Source organism: Diuraphis noxia, unplaced genomic scaffold, assembly GCF_037042655.1.
Source record: "Diuraphis noxia isolate RWA-SAM2 unplaced genomic scaffold, SU_Dnox_SAM2 contig0001, whole genome shotgun sequence".
NCBI lineage: Eukaryota > Metazoa > Arthropoda > Insecta > Hemiptera > Aphididae > Diuraphis > Diuraphis noxia.
Genome location: NW_028301711.1, coordinates 49501583 through 49522781, shown reverse-complemented (window position 1 = coordinate 49522781; position 21199 = coordinate 49501583). Strand labels below are relative to the sequence as shown.

At 29.4% G+C, this 21199-nt stretch overlaps 1 protein-coding gene across 2 annotated transcripts in view; it reads right to left on the bottom strand.

Moving 5' to 3' along the window:
- Nucleotides 1-5260: 5260 nt before the first annotated feature.
- LOC107161469 (hemocyte protein-glutamine gamma-glutamyltransferase-like) overlaps nt 5261-21199 on the bottom strand; it is a 58485-nt gene continuing 42546 nt past the window's right edge. For both annotated transcript variants that reach the window (XM_089217737.1, XM_015507889.2), the window contains exons 2-14: nt 15448-15661; nt 13982-14106; nt 13154-13286; nt 12505-12731; nt 12071-12245; nt 11362-11616; nt 10661-10823; nt 9832-9929; nt 8267-8433; nt 7675-7798; nt 6299-6459; nt 5726-5856; nt 5261-5591 (exon numbers count right to left, since the gene is read on the bottom strand). In XM_089217737.1, coding sequence (XP_089073863.1) covers nt 5447-5591; nt 5726-5856; nt 6299-6459; nt 7675-7798; nt 8267-8433; nt 9832-9929; nt 10661-10823; nt 11362-11616; nt 12071-12245; nt 12505-12731; nt 13154-13286; nt 13982-14106; nt 15448-15640 — 2097 coding nt within the window. In that variant the 5' untranslated portion in view covers nt 15641-15661 and the 3' untranslated portion in view covers nt 5261-5446. The remainder of the gene's footprint in view (nt 5592-5725; nt 5857-6298; nt 6460-7674; nt 7799-8266; nt 8434-9831; nt 9930-10660; nt 10824-11361; nt 11617-12070; nt 12246-12504; nt 12732-13153; nt 13287-13981; nt 14107-15447; nt 15662-21199) is intronic.

Here is a 21199-nt window from a genome sequence, read left to right as displayed (position 1 = left end):
GTTTGAATAAGGTCATGGTATACATAGATAATTGCTTAACACTTATCTTATTATTTTTAAAATGTTGTATGTTATAAAATATATAATTTTGTAAATCCGCAATAATAATATTGTAGAATTATAGCAAAATAACTTAAATTGTTATTCATTATTCAAATATCTAGTTTTAGTCTCAATTTGAATCCAAAATATCTGTCTGTATTAACTTATTTTTTTAGTTTTTTTGGTTACAATATAAGGAACTTTGTATTAAATTTTCAAGATTTTTGACTGAGCAAACATTTTTTTTATCTATTATAATTAGATTATTTTTTGCTTATCTCGTTTTCATGCTTATTTTTTCTACTGTACTGAAACATCAAATAGTATAACCAAGGTGGATGTATAGCATATATATATATACTATACATCCATATATCCACCTTAAACATATACATATATATATGTTTAAATATCCACCTTGGGTATAAGTGTATAACAATACACGTACGTTTTTGTTTTTTGTTATTCTATGCACAGATTTAAATTATTTATAATAGTATTTTATTATTTTATAAATTATTAAAATTAATTTAAAAGCTTTATTGACATAATGGTGCCCATTGGTGGATATCGGAGCAGCATGGGGGGGGGGGGCTTTCCTCCGATAACCACTAAGCCACCTCAAAAATGTCTGCCAATTTAAAAAAAAAACATTATTTTTTTTTTCAAATATATATCGTACATCACATCGTTATCGGATACCTAGTGTGAATAGCTATATTGTATTCTAGGTAATTAGTATTTACTAAATATTTCTGAATTTATACAAATTGCTTCAAGTAGCACTTACTTTGCCAGTTAGCTCTGCAACGTGTGAGCGCAGTTTTTCAGCTATGTGTAGAATTAAAATATGAGTGAGAATGTTTATGCTCCAAGATTAGTTTACTAATCTATCTATTCTTATTTCTTTACGTTGAAAAAAAAAGACCTGACTAAAAGTATTGAAAGTGAAGATATTTTAAAAGAATTCTCAAAATCCTCCTGAATGATGGTTCTAAAATAAAATATCCATTACTGTTATTTATTTGATAATTGTCTTTTATGCATTGTATAATTTTGTGGTATCAATAAAAAAATAGATTTTTTTGGATAAAATAAAATTTGAATATAATGTTAATAATTGGTAAATAATTGAACACTAAAGGGGGAGGGGTGTGGGAGACGAATCCCCCAGATTTATGTAAATAATTGTAGCCCAACCAACATTTTCAATGGATATCCATTTACGATGGTGCATGATGTACATGTTGAAAGTTTTAATTTATACTAATAAATCATTGTATATACTTGAGTAGTTTTTGAAATATATTAGTGGTGGGGCCGCAGAGTTTTCACACACCCGGTGGGATATATCAAACCAGTACCTAAATATACATAATCATGCTAACTAGATTATTCAGCTAGTCACTGCTATTAGTGCCTATATTTGGTACCAATAATTGATGAATATCTAAGCATTATATATGACTAAATATGACCAGAAGTCCAGATTACAGATACAGATCCTTATTTTGAAAACCATTTAGGATACATATTTGTATACTTGGTAAAAATAAATATTCAAGTACAGATTATATATTATATTATATTTAGATGTTTTATATATCTAATATATTTTTTATTTCATGTGATTATTTATCGCGGTATTGAAAATAATAATGATGCAATAAATATATTTAAAATAACGATGACATTATAATTTAAAATTTAATAAATATTCGTTCCAATATTATGATAAATAAATAAACTTAGAAAGAGCTATTAAATTATGTAAATTAACGTTATTGTTACAAATGTATAAATAAATTTACAATTTATAAAACTAAAAATAAATAATGTGCATTAATAGGTACGTAATCGTTCTTATTAACTATTTTTATGAAAGCATTGCTTGTTTTAAACATTAAAAAAATATATTCATAAATCTATGAAACCTTGCAATCCAATTTTGAATAACTCAATTATTTCAATCACACGGCGTTTTAGATAGGCAAAAAAGGTACGTCATCAATACTCAATAGCACTGTCTTACTGGATAAATATTAATTATAGCCATTACTAAAATTCTAATGAACGTTGATTTTATATTTTTATCGCCTTAAGATCGTTGCAATTGTTGTATGAAGATGCGTGTTAACACTCACTATTGTAACGAAAAACGAAAATACCTATTACTTTTTTTGTGAAAGCTGAATCGCCAACAATGAATACACTCTCTACAGAGAGTTATAATATATTTAAAACTGGAAGTTAAATATATTTAGAAATCCTATAGTCTATACCATCATCGACCGTAGTTGTCGTTAAACGATTATAATAATTAATGATAACCATTTTCTTGATAAATAAGTTGTATAGGTACTAATAAATAATAATATTTCCATAAAGTAAAATTATTAAGTATAAGCAATAAGTTTTTTCTTAATAGGTTTAATATTGATATCGACGTACTAGTTCGATTGTCATAGATTGTTATAAATTGTTTCGTGGAGAGAAAAAAAAATTAAGTTATGAATAAGCGAAATCCGACAAAGAAATTTTAATAAATAATAAATATATATTATTACATATAGGCTATATTAGGTACCTATAATTGTTATTAAGTTGATACATGAAAACGACGGTATGGGATTTTCATTTAACAAGGTTTAAAAAAAGAAACAACTTAAAAAATTAAATAAATCAATATACGTCATAGTATTTAATAGTATTTATATACCGTTAAATTACTTATAAAATAGAAGTATTAAAAAAGTATTTTAATAATTTTACTTATATACTTTACAACACCGTAATAGCTCATATTTCTACTAAAACTGTGGTCATTGGTCAATACAAGACCTGGTGTCTGGTCCCGTTCTAGTATTATGTGTACTGATTTGAGGATTAAAACCATTTGACGATAATATTATATTTTAATAGGCAATTTTCGGTTACAAGCGGTGGGTTTATTTTTCTAATAATATATGTCAATATTTATGTATCCAATCCATACACAATTGTTTGGAATGGTCTTTAAGGCCATTATGATTTACGGTATTTAGTTAAAATACACATTTTTTAAATATTAGTTTGTAGTGAACTGTATGAGGCTAATTAAGTAGGTAGGTAGTTGGCTTATTATTTGTTTTAAAGTTAATTTTTAAGCAATTGGCTTTCGAGAATATAAATTTTAGTTCAATAAATACTGTGAGTGTATGTTTATTTTTTTTTTGTATATAAGACTATCGTTTGGATTAAAATTGTTATCACTTTTATAATTCAAAAAACCTCTTGTAATTTGTTGTGTAAACTCATATTATTCTATGTCTCACCAAATATAATTATGTTTGAATCTTTAATTTAGTCATTTATTATACACCGAAATTCATCTATATTTCGATTATAGGACCTAATATTCATATAGGATTTGGATTTGGATTCCATTAAAATATCTAAAAATGCCTCTGAAAAAAATAATAAATTTATGAACTCAAAACACTAAAATATGTCCTAATAAAGTTCACTGGAATCGACTCGACGATTTCATTGTAAATCAAGATGCATTTGTGTATTGGTTTTTTAAACCAGATTTCCTTAATAAGTATATTGTTTTAGTAAATAATGGTGCAGAGACCTACTTAATCCCTAACACAAAAAAAAAAAAAATAATAATAATATTAAAGTTATAACAAAATAATTAAAGACGTAAGTGCCATCGGTGGGTGGCTTCTTCATTCAAAATTTCATTATATTATCATTGTCATTAGCTCATACTCTTATTGTGCCGATTTCGTATAGATTGTGTATTTATTAATTAAGTAAAAAAAAAGTATTTCTAGAAACAGCCTAAAATGAAAAAAAAAAATAAGGTGGATCGCGCTCTCGTATTTTTAGCTTTCGTAAAAATTTAGCTTAACTACTTGTGAATCAGATAATATGAATAATTTTCATTTAATACATTCTTTTTTAAATATACTTGATTCATATTAATTATATCCACCTCGAAAACTGGCGATAGACCAAACAACCATATAAATCTTAAAGACAGGATTATGAATTCATCAAAAACATATAATAAACTTAATGTTCCAATATTTAATCTCGGGCCTGCCACCACCGTTGTAGATAACGAGAATTAATGAGCCGTCGTCAACCCCACAATAGATATTCAAATAACGCCTTTAAATTTTAATAATTTCGCAATCAAATCTATATGCACTAATATCTCCTATCATGGTACTAGCAACAACACCAACTATCATAACATACCTATAGACAGAGATGTATTTAGTAATTTTGCGCCTCAGGCAAGACAAAAAAAAAAACACCTATTACCAACCTCAACTTTTTTAGTAATAGGTGTATTTGTAAACAAAAAAACATAATAGCTTATTAGTATCTGATCGAAGAAATATCGAACACAAAAATAAATAACAAGCGGTTCAAGTATATAACATATAACATTATTAATGTGATGCCAAATTCAGCCCCAATTTCAGGACAGTTTAACATCATATGTCTTGAAGCGATAAAAATGATTGATACCGTCTGGCTTAAGTTTGAAAGTCCAAGTCACTATTGAAGTACTAAAATCTAAATATCAGTGATATCTAAGATAAATATATATTAGATAGGCATAAAATGTGTAACAAATTTACAATATGAAGAGAAAAAAGAAAAGTCAATCAGTTATGCTGGTCAGTTATACCGGGCCATTCCAATATCTTAGAAAATTAAATGGATGATAAGGCAGAAAAAGATGCACTCTCTAATGCATTCTCTAGCAATTCAACTAATAACGAAACAGGACGTAATACATTTAATCAAACTTCGTTGTGATAATATGTGGTAGGTAGGTAAACTACAAATCCTTTTGCGTAAAACATCAAGAAATTAAAAAAGACGTATTCACATGGTTACATCCCACAGATCTTCCTAAAAAGTTCGAATTTAATCGTAATAGACTTCGGATCAGGCACACGCAGATTACTTACAGCCCCTCTTGAATATGCCAATCACGCGGCATCTGTCTTATAATCGAACACATAATGACGAAATATCGTCTTTACTCCGAATCAAGAATTATCCCAAAACTTCTAAACTCCTTTCGAAATCTCTCTGCCACAATTAACAGATTCTTACTCAGAGACACCACCGAATTCATAATAAAATCTTCAAAATAAACTATAAAAAAATAAACTATTTTAAATACTTATACAAATTTAGATTAATATCATTAGAATTAAGTTATCGGTGTATTTTTATAAATAATACTTATAGCTCAATGGCTTATGTCACCATGGGCATTTTTATTGATAACAATAATAATAAAAATAATTTAAAAAAATATACAATTTAAGCGTTTTTTTTTCTTAAGCAATAGATTTATTATTTTTCCTTAACAATAATATTGTAATTTTTTTTACGGTAATACTGTGGCTGTAATAGTGTTTTTAATGTCTGTGAGCTGTTTGGAGTTAAATGACACTGTGACGGTCCGCTGTCCGTCATTTTCTGGCGTGAACACTTCCTTGTATGTGACATATTTTTCGTTAGGCATAACATCTCTATGTGAATAAATAATTACAATATAAAAAATAATTAAAAAAATATATTAACAAGATAATGCTATTGTAAAAATACTATAATTTATGCGGTATATTAATATAATGGTATTGATGTTTAGCGTGTAGGCGTTTACCTGAATTTGATGACTCTGTGGATTCCTGGGCCTTCAACACTGAATGTGCAGTCCGTTAGAGTGACAGATAACGGATTAGTGAAAGAAAATGTTGCTTCGCACTGTTTTTTAACTTGAAGTTGTGAATTTAGCTATAAGATAAATATTGTTACAGAAATTGTATATAATATATACTATGATATAATTTAATTTTGGAAGCTAATGAGAAATAAATGTAATTCCATATAAATAATCTCGGTTACAGAGGTTATATATAAATAAATACTTAAAATAAATACTGCATTTTATAGTAATGTAAATTTATTTTTTGATGAAAGTAATATATTGTACGGTACATTTTTTCAACTTCTACACTTTTTAAATGAAGTATTATTTTGGACCTTAACACGTCTTAACAAATAGGTAGGCAATGAGAATTTTCCCTTCTTTCAGAAGTTGTATATTATAACTATTGTAATGTTTCTTTAGGATGTTTCCATAGTGAGAATAGAATATGGGTGACCTATTTTTTCAATTCTTTCCATAAGTCTGTCGAGGTTTTAATTCAGTTCATATTTTTATCTTCACACTTACTTTTACGTCGAGCTGCGGCTTTTGCACAACAAAGTCATCATCTTGGCTCCACAGCTGTTCTGTACCTTCAACGTTGGCCACAGCCGTTATTCTTATTAAACTGTGTGACGACATTTTGTTCATGTACTCTGACGGTTTCATGAAAGTGTGGATGTTTTCTCCTAAATTAACAAACGGAAACTGTTAAACGTTTATCGTGTACATAATGATATGTCCGTAAAATGACTACCTATATCCAATCGAATGTAATATATTCGTATACTATAGGCATTTTTTTATTTTGAATATCTTGTACTTTTAAATTTTGAGTGGTTTGATGATTGTATTCATTTTATAATGATGTAATTCTTTTTTTTTTTGTGTAGGTATGTGTAAATAATTTTTATGGTAAAAAATGAAATGCTTTGATTTTCAATTTACATATTATCTTTTCTGGTATATGAAAGTGGACTTTTTAAGAATTTTTGAGAGGTCAAAGTTAATAATACCCAGAACTCTTTAGAATCATTGAGAGAGAAAAACTAGGGAAAAAACAAATTTTTTTACACAAAACTAGTTTTTGTAAAAGTCTATTTTATTTTATTGTAGTTCAAAGATGAATAACTATTGATCATAGGTAGCCTAAATATTCACCAAATTTTTATATTAGCTTTTATTCTATATATATCAACAATATAAAATATTTGAACTCTCTTTGAATTATTTATTAACATATTACGTTTTCAATTTTATTATTTTTATTTCTATATTACAAAATTTTCACTTGGTCAAAAAGCTTGAAAATGTAATACAAGGTTTTTCAAGTTATTATTTTAATAATTTAACAATATTAGTGATATATATAATAATTATATATATATGCACATTCATTAATTTATTAAATTTTAAACTATTATAATTTTATTTTCATTGAAATATAACACATACATTGTAGTGGTTAGTGACTTATTCAATTATAATGTTCACTCAGCACCTACCGACTGTATAGTAGAGCAGTTTCATTATTTTTTTTTGTTTGTTTTGAATATTTATTATTAATTACTGAAATGTTTCTAGCTTTTAACTAGAATGTGCCAGTCGAAAATCGATCGTATATATTATATAACTTCTTACTTACACCTGTACTTTTATTTCACCTTCAAAAAGCTACTCGAGGCAGCAGTCCTATTTGCCACTCATTGTTTACGGAGAGGTGAAATAAACCCGCACTGCCCGCGATCCTACCTGATTAATTATTACTTTAGTGGGCGTAAAACAATCAAATAATTATCCCTACGATCAAGTGTCTTGCTATAATACCGCAAACTTATCAGTAGATGATAAAAAGTTATAAAACTAAAAAATACCCCCAACTGGAACCACTGAGAAATACGTACTTTGATTAGGTTTTAGGACAATTTTCGCTTCACTTCTTTTCAACTTGTTGATTGTCGTTCCGGTGTATAGGATCGACGATGCCGACAGCACGATTGAAACCGACCGTGGTTCCGACGACGTGTTCTATGTGAATAAAATTTATTTAATGAGGTAGTTAAGGTTAATTCAAACTAATTAATAATTATATAAATATTTTTATGTTGTAAATATTGTAGTCAGTGACGTTATTTCAGACGCTCAATTAGTGCTACCCTTCATCACTTATACCGACAACCACCATTTGTTTTTTATTTGTCGTATATAATAATATTGCTCATTATGATTTTGCGCTATACAGTTTATTATAAAATCAATGTATCTATTTCACATGTTCAGAATGATACTGTGTATACCGGGTTTGGTTAACTAGAAAATCGATCTTCAATTGCGATTTGTGTTTTCGTATTATATCTACTGATAAATTATTTGTTAATCTTAACTATGAGAGTTCTACAATAATATATTTATTATATTATTATCAAAAATATATATTTTTTTAAATTAAGTATAATATACTTATTATAAATAATAGTGTGATAAATCTTGTCTTACGTGCATGCTCATCGCAATTTTGAAGCTTTCACCCAGTGTGATCTGTTCGATGTCGAAAAGCTTGAATTCAACGTCTTCGATTTGTGAGTCCTCCATGTCGTATATCTCCTGGGCAATAGGAACCACCTTAATTGCTTTTTTCACGGCCATTTTGTCCTCTGGTGAGTCTAGATCAACAAAATTAGCCTGTTAGTCATGTATAGTTAATAGTTGATTATATATATATATATTATATATCTTTGATAAAACATGATGATCAATATCCCAGGGGCATAAGCACAACTAGCCTAAGAATATTGGGGTTTAAGCACCTCTATTTATTTTTCTGTAAAGTAAACCATTGGAACTTAACTCCTCCCTATACAGTACACATTGCTCATTTATACTATACAAGAATATCATTAAAAACAAGATATAGTTATTTTTATTCTATTTTTTGATTTTATATCATTATTAGTTATTAGTTTATTACCTACGAATGATAGTGCTCAAGACATGCTTCAAGTATTCTTTAACAAATTTTATCAACACTACCTACGAGATAATTAAACAAGGGAAATTATAAATGTCTTACGTATTATGAAGTTATTTATATAGTGGTGATAGTTATAATATATCGTTGTCGTTGAATATGTGCGTGTTTCATGCTACAGAATTTTATTGTGCAATGGGAATTGTTATTAATTCATTTTTAATTGATATTTTATTATGATAGGAGTTTGAAGATTAATTATGTATCTTGAAGAAATTCAATTTTTTCTGGTGTGGGACGTTGCCCTACTCCATAGTTGCCCTTATTTACAATTATTCTCTTTTAAAATCTCCAATTCCTCTTCCACCTGACTGTCATCAAGGCTAGTGAAATTGATTCAAAATCATTAAAAGTCGCACATCTATAGTTGAAAAATTGTCTGCGACGAAATTGACATGTGTGAAAATTAATATTACTCTTATATCGTTTTGAGCCTTGATGATATTGATCGCATGCTAATTGCTGGAGAGGATGGAGGCAGTTATTAATAGGGAAAACCCTTTCAATAGTTATAGGTTGTTATATATCGTTGTGACCACGTGCGACATAGAAGGTCAAAATGTCAAAAATCTACTTGAATAACGATAAAAATGTATATCTTGATACGCCCTGTGCGTGTCTGTCGATCGTAACTATACAACTGATAAATGACTTGTATTATTATGGTAAGACATATTATCATGTATTTAGTGTAAAAATATGTTTCCGGCTTATTTTTTCTTCGTAGGTACAAAACGATTTCGTCTGATTATATTATTACTACATATTATTTACATCCATCTATTATGGGCGTTTTCAACGTAAGTATTATCATTTTTTAAAATTTATTTTTAGTCATAGCTATTATTATTTTTAGAAATTATGATATTGTCTTTTGAAAAAAAAAATGGTTTTTATTGAGCACAATTTGGGGGTACTATATTGAATACTGTACGTCGTCTGTTTCTATCTCTATCTCGTAGAAGTGACTTCATAATTTTAACTACAATAAATTATAGTAATTATTATTATTATAACAAGTCTTTATTCATACCGAAAGGATTTTTGTAGATTTCAGTAATGTCTTCCATGTCTTCGATTTCAGGTAACACTTCTTGTCCAATTTTTTTCGTCACAATTAGTTTTCCAACGCTATAAATCAAACATGATACGCATATGACCGATTATTATTAGCTACATTTGATTCTACTCAAGTATATTTTATGATGTACATTTTACACCTATATATTATAATATCATGTAAACGCGTCTTGTTATGTCAAGCACTAATGCGTCGAGTGAGTGCCAAAGGAGCAGTTTTTCTTGTCTATGTCGGATACTGGAGAAAAAGATAAATTCAATAATAGGCACTAATACAACTCAATAAAATGGTTTTAACGTACAGTATAAGTTTTCATAAAAAGTTTGCTTTGGCCTTAAAAAAATTGACCGATTTCACGTTTCCAACAAAATATTTTCTTTAATATTAATAATTAATGCTGTTACACAGTAAATTTGTTTCAAATAATTTAAAATACAAAATTTATATATTATTATAATATTGATACTTAAAAAAATATAATATATTTAACTACATTAAATACAAATGTATTTTTTTGCTTAGTATTGTTTAATTATTATTCTACAATATAAAAATATAAAATATACTTTTTTTTATATGTCATAGTGTTTTATATAAACTTACTGTTCAACAGAAATCAATGATTGTAAAGTAATTTTTTTGGTAGAAAGTGAAAATTTAGAATTGGTCGATATTTTTTTTGGTGAAAACGGTTATTAGTGCAAAAAGAAAAAGCGGTACCCACAGTTTTGTACTTTTAGTGGTATTGTATTACGCCCTATTGTATAGTCTCAGAACTCACTAATTCGGTATCGTTTTCACTCTGGACCAAAATCCGTCTTCCGATTCTTTGAAAACGCACATGTCAGCCCGAACTTCCGTGTAGACGAATGTCGTGTCGAACCCGATGTTGACTTCACCCCTTCGGACTGCCTCGACGGGCGCAGGACCACATCTGTACATACCTGTTGAGTGCCAAAAACGTGTCAGTTAGGGTTGTTAAAATGTCAGTTGTATCATCGTATGCCTATCATAATACTAACAATGTTGGAAATAGAAAGTTTGGTAACTGTGCAGGTTGATAATAAAAGCCTTAGAAATCCTGCACAATTTTTTTTTATTTTAAAATCATTATACGTTATCTAAGTGAAAGTAGATATTGTGATTTAAAATTAATAATATGAACTAAAAAATTAATATTTATGTTTTAAACATTATTTTTTTACTTTTTAATATTAATAAAAGTAATTAATGCACGTCGTCGAGCTATAGTTCAAACGAATAATTAAATATTCATGCAATTTGGCGTACATCTACTGCAGTGGAATTTTAGCCTAATTCAATGAAAATAGCAGTGTTTATGGGGATGTATTATTTTTCGCGTTCTATCACGCCGCGTACTTAGGTCGTTGAAAAAAATCTTCAGGCGTTCGCTTATAATACATATAACATGCGATGAACTACGTTTGTAATTGATAAAAAAAAAATGGAAAGACTCCTTACTGTCACTTGTCTCTTGCGGCGTCCCGTCGATAGACTGCCACCCACCGTAACCTTTGGCCAAGTCAGGTCTATCCATCCACACGTCGTTCCAAACATGGAAGTTCCAGCATGAGTCGTTGGTATAGCTTCCTGGGTGGTTGTTGAGCTTTTCACCATTAATGTCGATGTAAGTGTCGATAGTTAAACTGGCGTTCGTGTCGTGCGCCGACATGTAGTTGGTCACCGACCGACAAGGTATACCCAGCGCCCTACAAACTGCAACACACCACGATCAATGAGATTTAATATCGTATATATTCGCTTGAATACTACAACTGTTGCAGCTGTTCCGAGGCTCAGTAAGCAGATTACAATCGAGTTCAATGAAGTTTAAGTAAATTTAAAGTTTATTTGCGTTTTTAAAGTCTTAACTTTATGTGGTCGAATGACAGATTTGACTTGGTTGTAAAAATTTTATAAATATAATTAAGCAGAATTAATGATATTATGTATTGATATAATTCTACGCTTTCCTTAGTTTTTACTTTTAATGAGGTTAAACAAAGAATAATTCAATTTAAATCGCACGGCGTTTTAGATAGGCAAAACAGGTACATAACTTGCACTATCTTCCTGGAGTTATCACGGTCATTACTTAAAACTGTTTGAACTCTAATGTAGAATATAAACAGTCGTTAAAAATATTTTATTAAATAGGTGTAACACTAACTTGTTACGATCACTCCGGAAAATACCCAACACTGTCCATACTTCACTGGTAGTTGAGTGTTGTAAAACTCTTCGAAAATTGGGGTGCTGCCTAGCCACGCGAACGGACTAGTGCCGTCTTCGAACGAACCATCCCATTTTCCTTCGACTAGACCATTATCATCCACGTTATTCGTCTAAAAATAAGAACTTGATGTTAAAAATAGATTCTGATACGATCGTTTTTCTGAAATCGTTGTTTTGAAGAACACATCACAATACGATAACATTTTTCTTAACGCTTTTATTGCTATGATTTATGCACCACCTTGTTGAAATGGCGTACGTTCTATAATACCATTTATAATAGTATTATATTATATAATAATGTAATGAGCATGAAATTATGAAGCATATAAACTATTATATAGTTTATCTGTAAAATGCGAAGCTTACTATTGCCGAAATGCTTCTGGCCATTTTCACCGGATCAGCCCGATCTTGGTGTGGGATAGACGATCTGTCAAGTAACATCATTATGGACGGCAGAACTACCGGTTCGAACTGTCCAAAGAACCATTGATATCCTTTGGGTTCTTTGTACGTGCCTTGCCATACTTTGCCGTTGTCGTTGAGCACATATTCTTCCAACTGCTCCTCGTCATTCATATGGACACCGTCGTCTGGAAAATATACGTGAATACACTGAATGTTTGAGGTCATCGCGGGAGAGGATAATAATAAATGTATGAGTTGTGTGGCGTAAGTCGACGATCAGTCTTCGGAATTACCATTTTTATTTAAGAAAGAAAAACAAAATAAACCAAGTCTAAAAGGGACAAATGAATTATCAAATATGAATTGTGATGATGCCGATGATGATTTATAATTAGGGTATGTTAAAGGAATATTCAATTATCGCTCAAAGTTCCTAATCATAGTGCTTTAGAGGAGGTTCTGAGATAACCTCGAACTCCACAGTAGTTCTATATCTAAAATTATATTATGTAACATTTGCCAATAAGAGCCTATACCCGCACTCCCATACAGACAATTCTTCATACATCATAGTGTATTCGTTATGCATGGCTGCATTATAACTCACTTGGACACCAGGGGTTGAACAGCACGTAGATGGCTGTGTCAATTTGATGTTGATTGACTCCGGCCACACCCTTCCGGGCCGTGTGCACGATCAATTTCCATACAGAAACAGGTGCGTACGGCGGTATTTGCACCTGGAATGGGTACACGTTGATTATTGAAACATAAATATTTGATATCACGTCTTATCGTTACTCGTTAAAAATTATTTTGGTGTGCCAAATATTGTAATATAACTTATATACTTTTAGGTAGGTACGCAATACTTGCAGCACCGGCACCAAAGTTGAAGTTGGGATTGTTTGAAGATCGCTTATATATAGGTATATATATTATAGTATTTTACGCCTAGATCTACCATTGACTACTCGATCATGACCAGCCTATTAGAAGCATGATGTGAATTGCCAAAGAGGGCAAACCTTTAATTTCAGCTAACTTTTGTATATCTTGGTTGATATACGAGTATAATATATATTAATAAATAATAATAATTAATAATGTAATAATTTATGCATAAAGTACTTGTTAGTTGAAACAAAGGAAACTCTTAGAAATGTTCCATGTGCTCTCAGCCATAGACGAAGATTTGATAGAATTTAAGAGAAGGAAATTATCCTGAATAAAATAAGTTTAATTTTAATTTTAATTAAGTGAAGCTTTGAATAATTTTGGAAAGAATAAGCACCTACACATTTCCCATTCACCAACTATTCTTTTCTATGTCGCCTCTATCCTTATTCCGTACACGATTTATTTATTTAAAAATGTAACCATTATTTATGAAACGCTGTTTAGATTAATAATAATGTTTTTGTAATTTTCTGACCTGTATGGTAACGGTAGACCCGTCGAAGCTGCTGAAACGAGCATCCCATCGATCAGCGATCAGGTCCTCTTTTTCTTTGACAATAAGTGCGGCGCTCGTGCCCTTTGCCGGTGTCGGGGTCGGTCCTGTAAAACAAAATTTACCAACGTGGAAATTACCATCCGATGTAAGTATCTATGTATACTGTATAGTATTAGTTACTAATGTGGTGACTGACGAGTCGTAGTTATGACACCGAACAGAATCATCACTCAAAAATCTAAAAGTTTTAAGTGGTGTGGTAACTGAGTTAGATCAAAAATAATAATAAAACCCAAAACGCAGGGTGTTATTCGATGAATATTATGTATGTGCATGTAACCCTGGGCTATGGTTTTATCTTTTATGGATGTGTCAAGTATTCTAACAACCTAAAAGAGTCCTTTGTTTTCATTGGGCGTCAGTCGTTTCCGCCAAAAATCTTGATTTTCGTTTCCACCAAGTATCGTTTTTACCGAAACGAATAAGGTTCGACTTTGTTCCGACCAAATTTGTTTCTACCTACCTGTATTGAATTATAGTTTGCGAATCATTTAGAGATATCCAGGATCCACTACGAGGAGGTGGTTCTTATTGATCCTCAAAATATTTTAAACTTGATTTTGTGATTATATTTTCAAAAATTTGAATTTGAATTAAATTGAGTAGATTATAATTAAATTAATAGTTTTAATAAATATATAATCAAATATTTCTGAGAATTCTATAAATTATTTATTACTTCGAATAATTGTAGCATATACCTTTTAAAGGCTTATTTAGAACGATACGTTGTTATAAACATTCTAAATTAAAGTTTTTTCTAAATTTATTAATGTGTGATTAAAATATGCCTGAAATTATTTTGATCTTGATAACACAGAGACTATATACATGTGTTATAGATTAGATCGATTTATATTTATTCATAATAAGTACTAAGTAGGCATTATTATGCGTAAAATCAATTATATTTTCAATATCAAATGGTTTATTCTGAATCCCAACATACATGATGATCGATAACATTGCAGATAGACTATAGGGGTTTTCAAAATCCATCTCAATAATATAAGTAGAAATAGATATGGTGGAAGCGAAAGTCGAATCTTTTTCAGTTTGGCTGAAACGATCCTTGGTGGAAATGAAAATCACTTTTTGGGGGAAACGATGACCACTCGTTTCCGTTATATAATAACCGTATCCGTTAGATAAATCCTTCTTCCCTCTCGTTCAAAAGAAATGTAAATTATAATAATGTGATAGGTATACAAAATGGTTCGAGACACGAACGATCCCCACTGTTCTTAAAACGTTCTTTTAATTTATCCTGCTGTGATGTATGTTATATTGTTATTATATGACTATTTTTTTATGATAGTTTTTTTTTTAATGTATTAACTTTTTTATTCAATGATATTAATTGTCATAATTAAGTCGTTGCTCACCTGTCACCAAAACGATTCTGACGATGTCTTTGATCTTGTCGAACGGCTTGTTGAACTTAATACCGAAATAAAATGGTTGTCCGCGGCGAAATATGGCTGTTGATCCATCCTGTATCAATTCGAATCGGTCGGAGTGATGTTCCACCGCGTTTTCCAAAGGATACATATGAGTTGAGACCACCGTGATTGCCATTATGAACTATATGCGTTGTTCCTGCAATAAAATAATTATTTATATTATTTATAAGTGTCCTGTTTCTTTAGCTATCGGCTTAGTATAAAAAAGTTATTTATTTTTCGAAATTCTATAATAAATATTTTAAATATAATAATATTGTGTTGATAAAGGAAAATTAAATTAAAAATGGGGTAAAGTACCGAATGTGATGTACAGTTGTAGATTTCAAACTTGTCACCGATGAGTAGGTAGTGCATATTATTGTGTTAAGTTTGAATTCAATGATAAATTATTACACCCGAAAAACGATTCTGAGCGAAGATTGAAAGCAGTATGTTAGGCTATATAGTACATAGTACATATATATATTTATATAACTTTTATTTTACCATTAGTGTTACGTTAGGTTGGATTAATTTTTTTTTGTAAACGTCATTGAGTGTTTGATATATAATAAGTTAAAAGTTTCAAGGTTCCCACTAATAATATTTATTACAATAAAATAACAAACATCGATATTCTCCGTTTAAATATATAATATATCTGATTTTTCCCAAACTTCAAATGTGTCTAAATGAAATAAAGATTGTAAATTTTTTAGATTTTTCTATGAATTAAATAATATGAAGAACCTTGGATTTTTAATTTTTTTGACAAAACAAAACATTTTTTTATCGATATTAATAGGAACTAGGAACAAAAGTAAAAAAATATCGAAAATTTCAAATGTTTATAAATAGCTTAAAAGAGGTTAAAATTAAACCATCTATAGAAAATGCTAAAATCATTTGGTGCAAATTTCAAGTATATCTAGTTGTCTACGATTTTTTTTTTGAGATAGGTATACAAAAAAATTAAATCGTTTTAATCAACAAGTTGAAAGTTTTGAGTAAAAATGTTCGGTTTTTTTGTGATTTTAAAAATTACTTTTCAGTTTTGCTTTCGACCTCTCATTGCAGTAAAAACTGAATCTAATTTTCTACCATAAACAACTCTCAGAATTAAAATATTTTGCTGTTTGTATAGCGTACATTGACATTTTATCATTAACTATATTCAGTACCTGATAAAAATGCAGAGAATATACCTAGTATAGAACATAATATATATTATATATTTCTATATATATTTTTAATGTGTCAAATATTTGAATCGTGGTTATAAGAACATAGTCAATACCTACGTGACACGATAGTGATAAATATTTATATATTACATAATAATTTTATCATCATTATTGGAGTTATGCCAATGGTAAAAGTCATATCAAACGTGGTTGGCGAATTTCATAGATTAAAATCGATTCGACATTCGTTTATTATTGTATCTAGATAGGTATGCATTAGACTTTGGCAATAAGGCGCAAATACCAAGGGATATTTATGATTTAAATATAGGTTTATATTTATGTGAAACGTGCTTTAAATGAGTATGTACAATAAAAGATTGAAACTAAGCAGCTCATAAGGTGGTAGTCTATGAATACAGCTCGAGAATTGAGTAGGTACCTACCTATTTTTTTCATAATTAGACGAAGTTGTACAATGTGCTGCTTAAAACATCAAAATGATGCTGAACAAAATCGAATCGTTCAAAACACGGTCCTTACCGATTATAAATTTTTATGGTTATGATAGCTTATAACTTAATATTACACAACATAAGTTAGATAATATTGATATTGATCGAATCGGTGATATTAGTTGGATACAGATGTATTATAAGATTTAAAGATAAACAAAAATATATATAAAAAACAATAATAATATATAAAAATTATTCACAAAATTAAGTAATAATAATAAAATAAAATAAAATAAAATAATACGTTAATATTTTTACTTTTGATAAAATATATTGATATTTTGCATTTGATAAATGATTATTTTTTTTTTTTTTAGAGATTATATGTTTGAATGCACTACTAAACAATGTTGACAAGTTAAGGCTTACCAAACTGTTAAACCCCAGAATATATAATATATTTGTTATTGAAAACCATAATAATATTGGAAAATATATTTTTATTTTAAACTAAATGCACGGAGAACGAGAGGATTAGGTACATATATTTTGTCCTTTGCCAACTTTATGAAATGACATTATTCACAATGCATTTATCAAAACGCACTCCCAGTCGAAGTGTATTTCCGAGAATGCGAATGCAATAAACATTATAATGCTATTTTTCTCGAGCGTTTTCCGTTTTCATCGTGTGTGTGACGTCTATTTTATGAAAACTTTTTTCCGACATGTGCAGTCTTATAATAATATACGGTACTGCACTTTTGTTTGGCTGCGGGATTGTGTTTTTAAATTTAAATTGAATACTAATTTTTTCACGTAGACAATTGCTTATGGGAATATAATATAAAATTGTTTGTCCGTAGACTGGTAAACATAATATTATGTTATTAGGTTGGAATATTTTTTTTTTTTTAATGTACCTATATTCAGTATTACATTTAGAAAGGTCCGTCTAACTGCATGTAATGTATATTTTTACTGCATAGGGATGAGTTTAAATAGTGCTAAAATTTATGTTTATGAGTGTGTTACATTTAATTTGAAAGAATTACGATCGTTTGCAACGGGAAATGTGTATCTCGATGCATTTTATGAAATATTTAGTCACGCATGTCGTGAGTTAATTTTGTCTAAATTTGGACATTTTTTAAGTTCAGTATCACTAAAATCTTGTGTATACTATGCAATGTTAGTTTGTATATGTATAAATGATACATAGGTAATATATTGAACCCATGCAGACCCACCTTTATATTTTTTTGACGAATCTATTGTGATTTTCGTATTTTCGATTTTCGGTTAGCTGTTTCAATGAGTGCCAAACGATAAACTAATTTTGGCACGTGCCGGACGTGCGTGCATTTTTCCTACCATGTCGAACGATTAAGACTCGAGCAGATGACAGTACAATGATAACACTATCGGTTCTGTATTAAATGAAACATTATAACTACGGTCTACGACCATCCAACCAAACGACGATGATGAGTATTTTTATCATCGGAAATGAATTATTTAGGTCACTTGTCCTGCGAATGAAAGGTCTGCGAGCAGAGAGATACAACTCTTCTATTCTATCTTACAATGATTTTAGTGTTGTCGTACCGTATTGACAATGTTGTATTACTATACCTACCTATATTATCCGATACTGTCCTTTAATAACTAACTTTTATCCGTTTATTTTTTTACAACATAAAAAAATTAACGAAAGAGTAACAAATTCAATTATATTATTAGCTACTACTAGCCACATAGTTTAAGATAAGATAAAAAACTAAAACTAACTTGTTATATGATCGAATATCATCAGTTATAACGATGAATTCAGAAGTCATCACGATTAAAAAAAAGTATTAGTGAGTACTTAATATAATATAGTAATATATTTTTATCTGGCATTTGAGCATTTCTAACCTATTTAGTTTTTTTCAAAAGTATTCATGTTAGTATTCATTCTAATTTCTAAATTATTGATCGGAGAGATTTTTTTCATGTATTGTTAAATTGTGGATAATACAATATAGAAAAAATACGAGTATAAGAAAAAGAAATATGGATTTCTATTTAAAGCCATCTCGATAATATCATACATTTGAATTTTTTGATGAAAACGTAAAGTGTGATAATACCTAAAAAGGTAGCTAAAAACGTCAATACTACATAAAAAAAAAATATTTATTATTGTTATTTATTGAATATTAAATCACTCTGTGCATACGAAAAAAAAGGGCTATGATTAACTAGGTATTTACTTATCTATTCACTACGCGGTTGTTTATAGATATGAACTGACTTTGGGAATGGCCCCCGCGCGTACTTAAATTCATGTACCTTCTTGAATTAATTAACGAAAGTATATAATAACTATAATAATTTTTATCATCGATGTAGTAATTACATCAACAATATACTTATGCGAAAAATAACGCTATGTTATACTCGTAATATTACAGACACACACAGAAACACTTTCACACATATATATTATATATTAGGTAATTATTTTGTTTTATCTGAAATCGAAATTTGTTGTTGCATAATTACTACGAATTATTATAGATAGCTACTAGGTAGTTCATCGTTATTATTGTGTGCGTTTATTATTTTTTATCTACTCGTATAATGATATGGATGAGGTTTTTATTTTGTGTCTGCACTGCAGTGACGTAAATTTGGTTATTGTTCCTATACGATCTATAGGAATGAAATTCGTAAGTGGGATATTTGATGACAGTTATTTAAAAATATATATAATATATTATATTCCAAACATGAGAATACCATCATCACGATCGATTATATTCGATTTCGAACCAAACCTTCGAACGTGCAAATCAACATAGGAACATATGATAATATATATATAGGTATTATGTAGGCACATAACTATAGATAGGTCGAGTAGTCGTCGTGATGTGTAGTACCTATACAATTAAATACACAGCCATGGGTATCCGAAATTTGAAAACCAACTACTTATATTATTACGAGTATATAGCGAAAGAGGTGTGACGACGCGTATGTTGAAATGGCATAATATGATCTAAAAAGCGATAACAAACTCGAAAATTTAAAAAGACATAAAACAGTGCAACGCATTATCTTCGAGACGTACAAGTGAGCGCGTGTAATAGTATTAACATGCTGTTCGACAGCGATTTGCATAATTTATCATTACAAAGGTCAACCGATTTGTATTTTCCTCTTTAAACATAAAGGGAAAATACACAAACACACACACACACATAGCGTAATAATAGTATAGGTGAAGGTCGAGTAAAAAAAATAAAAAACCGGTCCACCAAGGAATTCGCCTAAACTCAACAACGTTGTATTCAGATAAAATTACATACGCATGTAAGTACTAAACTTACTGTAGTTGTTTTTTATAATATTATGGTTAAGTACGCGTGCACAGTTGTATATTTTCCGCAAAATGTAAATGACGATTACAATACAAAACAATAATTATTGCGTAGGCGTGAACTCGAATAAATGTTGTGGCGAACTTTTCACGCCATTTATAGATAAAAAAAATAAATAATTGTGACTCCACGTGCCCGGGTTATTTTGTCATCGAACAATTATACTATAATCATAATTATAATACATCGCGTATGTCGTTGTAACATTGTTATACATATATAGCAAATAAGATGATTATCGTGTTTTCCTCCGATGTCAAGTCAGGTTATTTTTATAAAAACAAAAGGATCGGAGGAGTTAATTACCGTTAATTATTTCGAAAATAAACTGTTGGTTTTTCAATAATTTTAATAATATGTAAAATATTATATTCACCTCCGTCAATCGTAATCGCAAAACTATAATATTGTATACAATAATAATATAGAACGGTTTCTTATTATAGCGCCATGCCAAGTAGTTCAAGGACCAATGATGATGTGTCTTGCAGTAGACTGTGTCCGAAAATGGCTTACGAAAACGATAATAATATTAATAATATTATGTTTGACTGAAGATGGCTAAAACGTCGCACAGAAAGCGTTGTAATTATAATTCGTGTCATTGAATAAAAGTGCA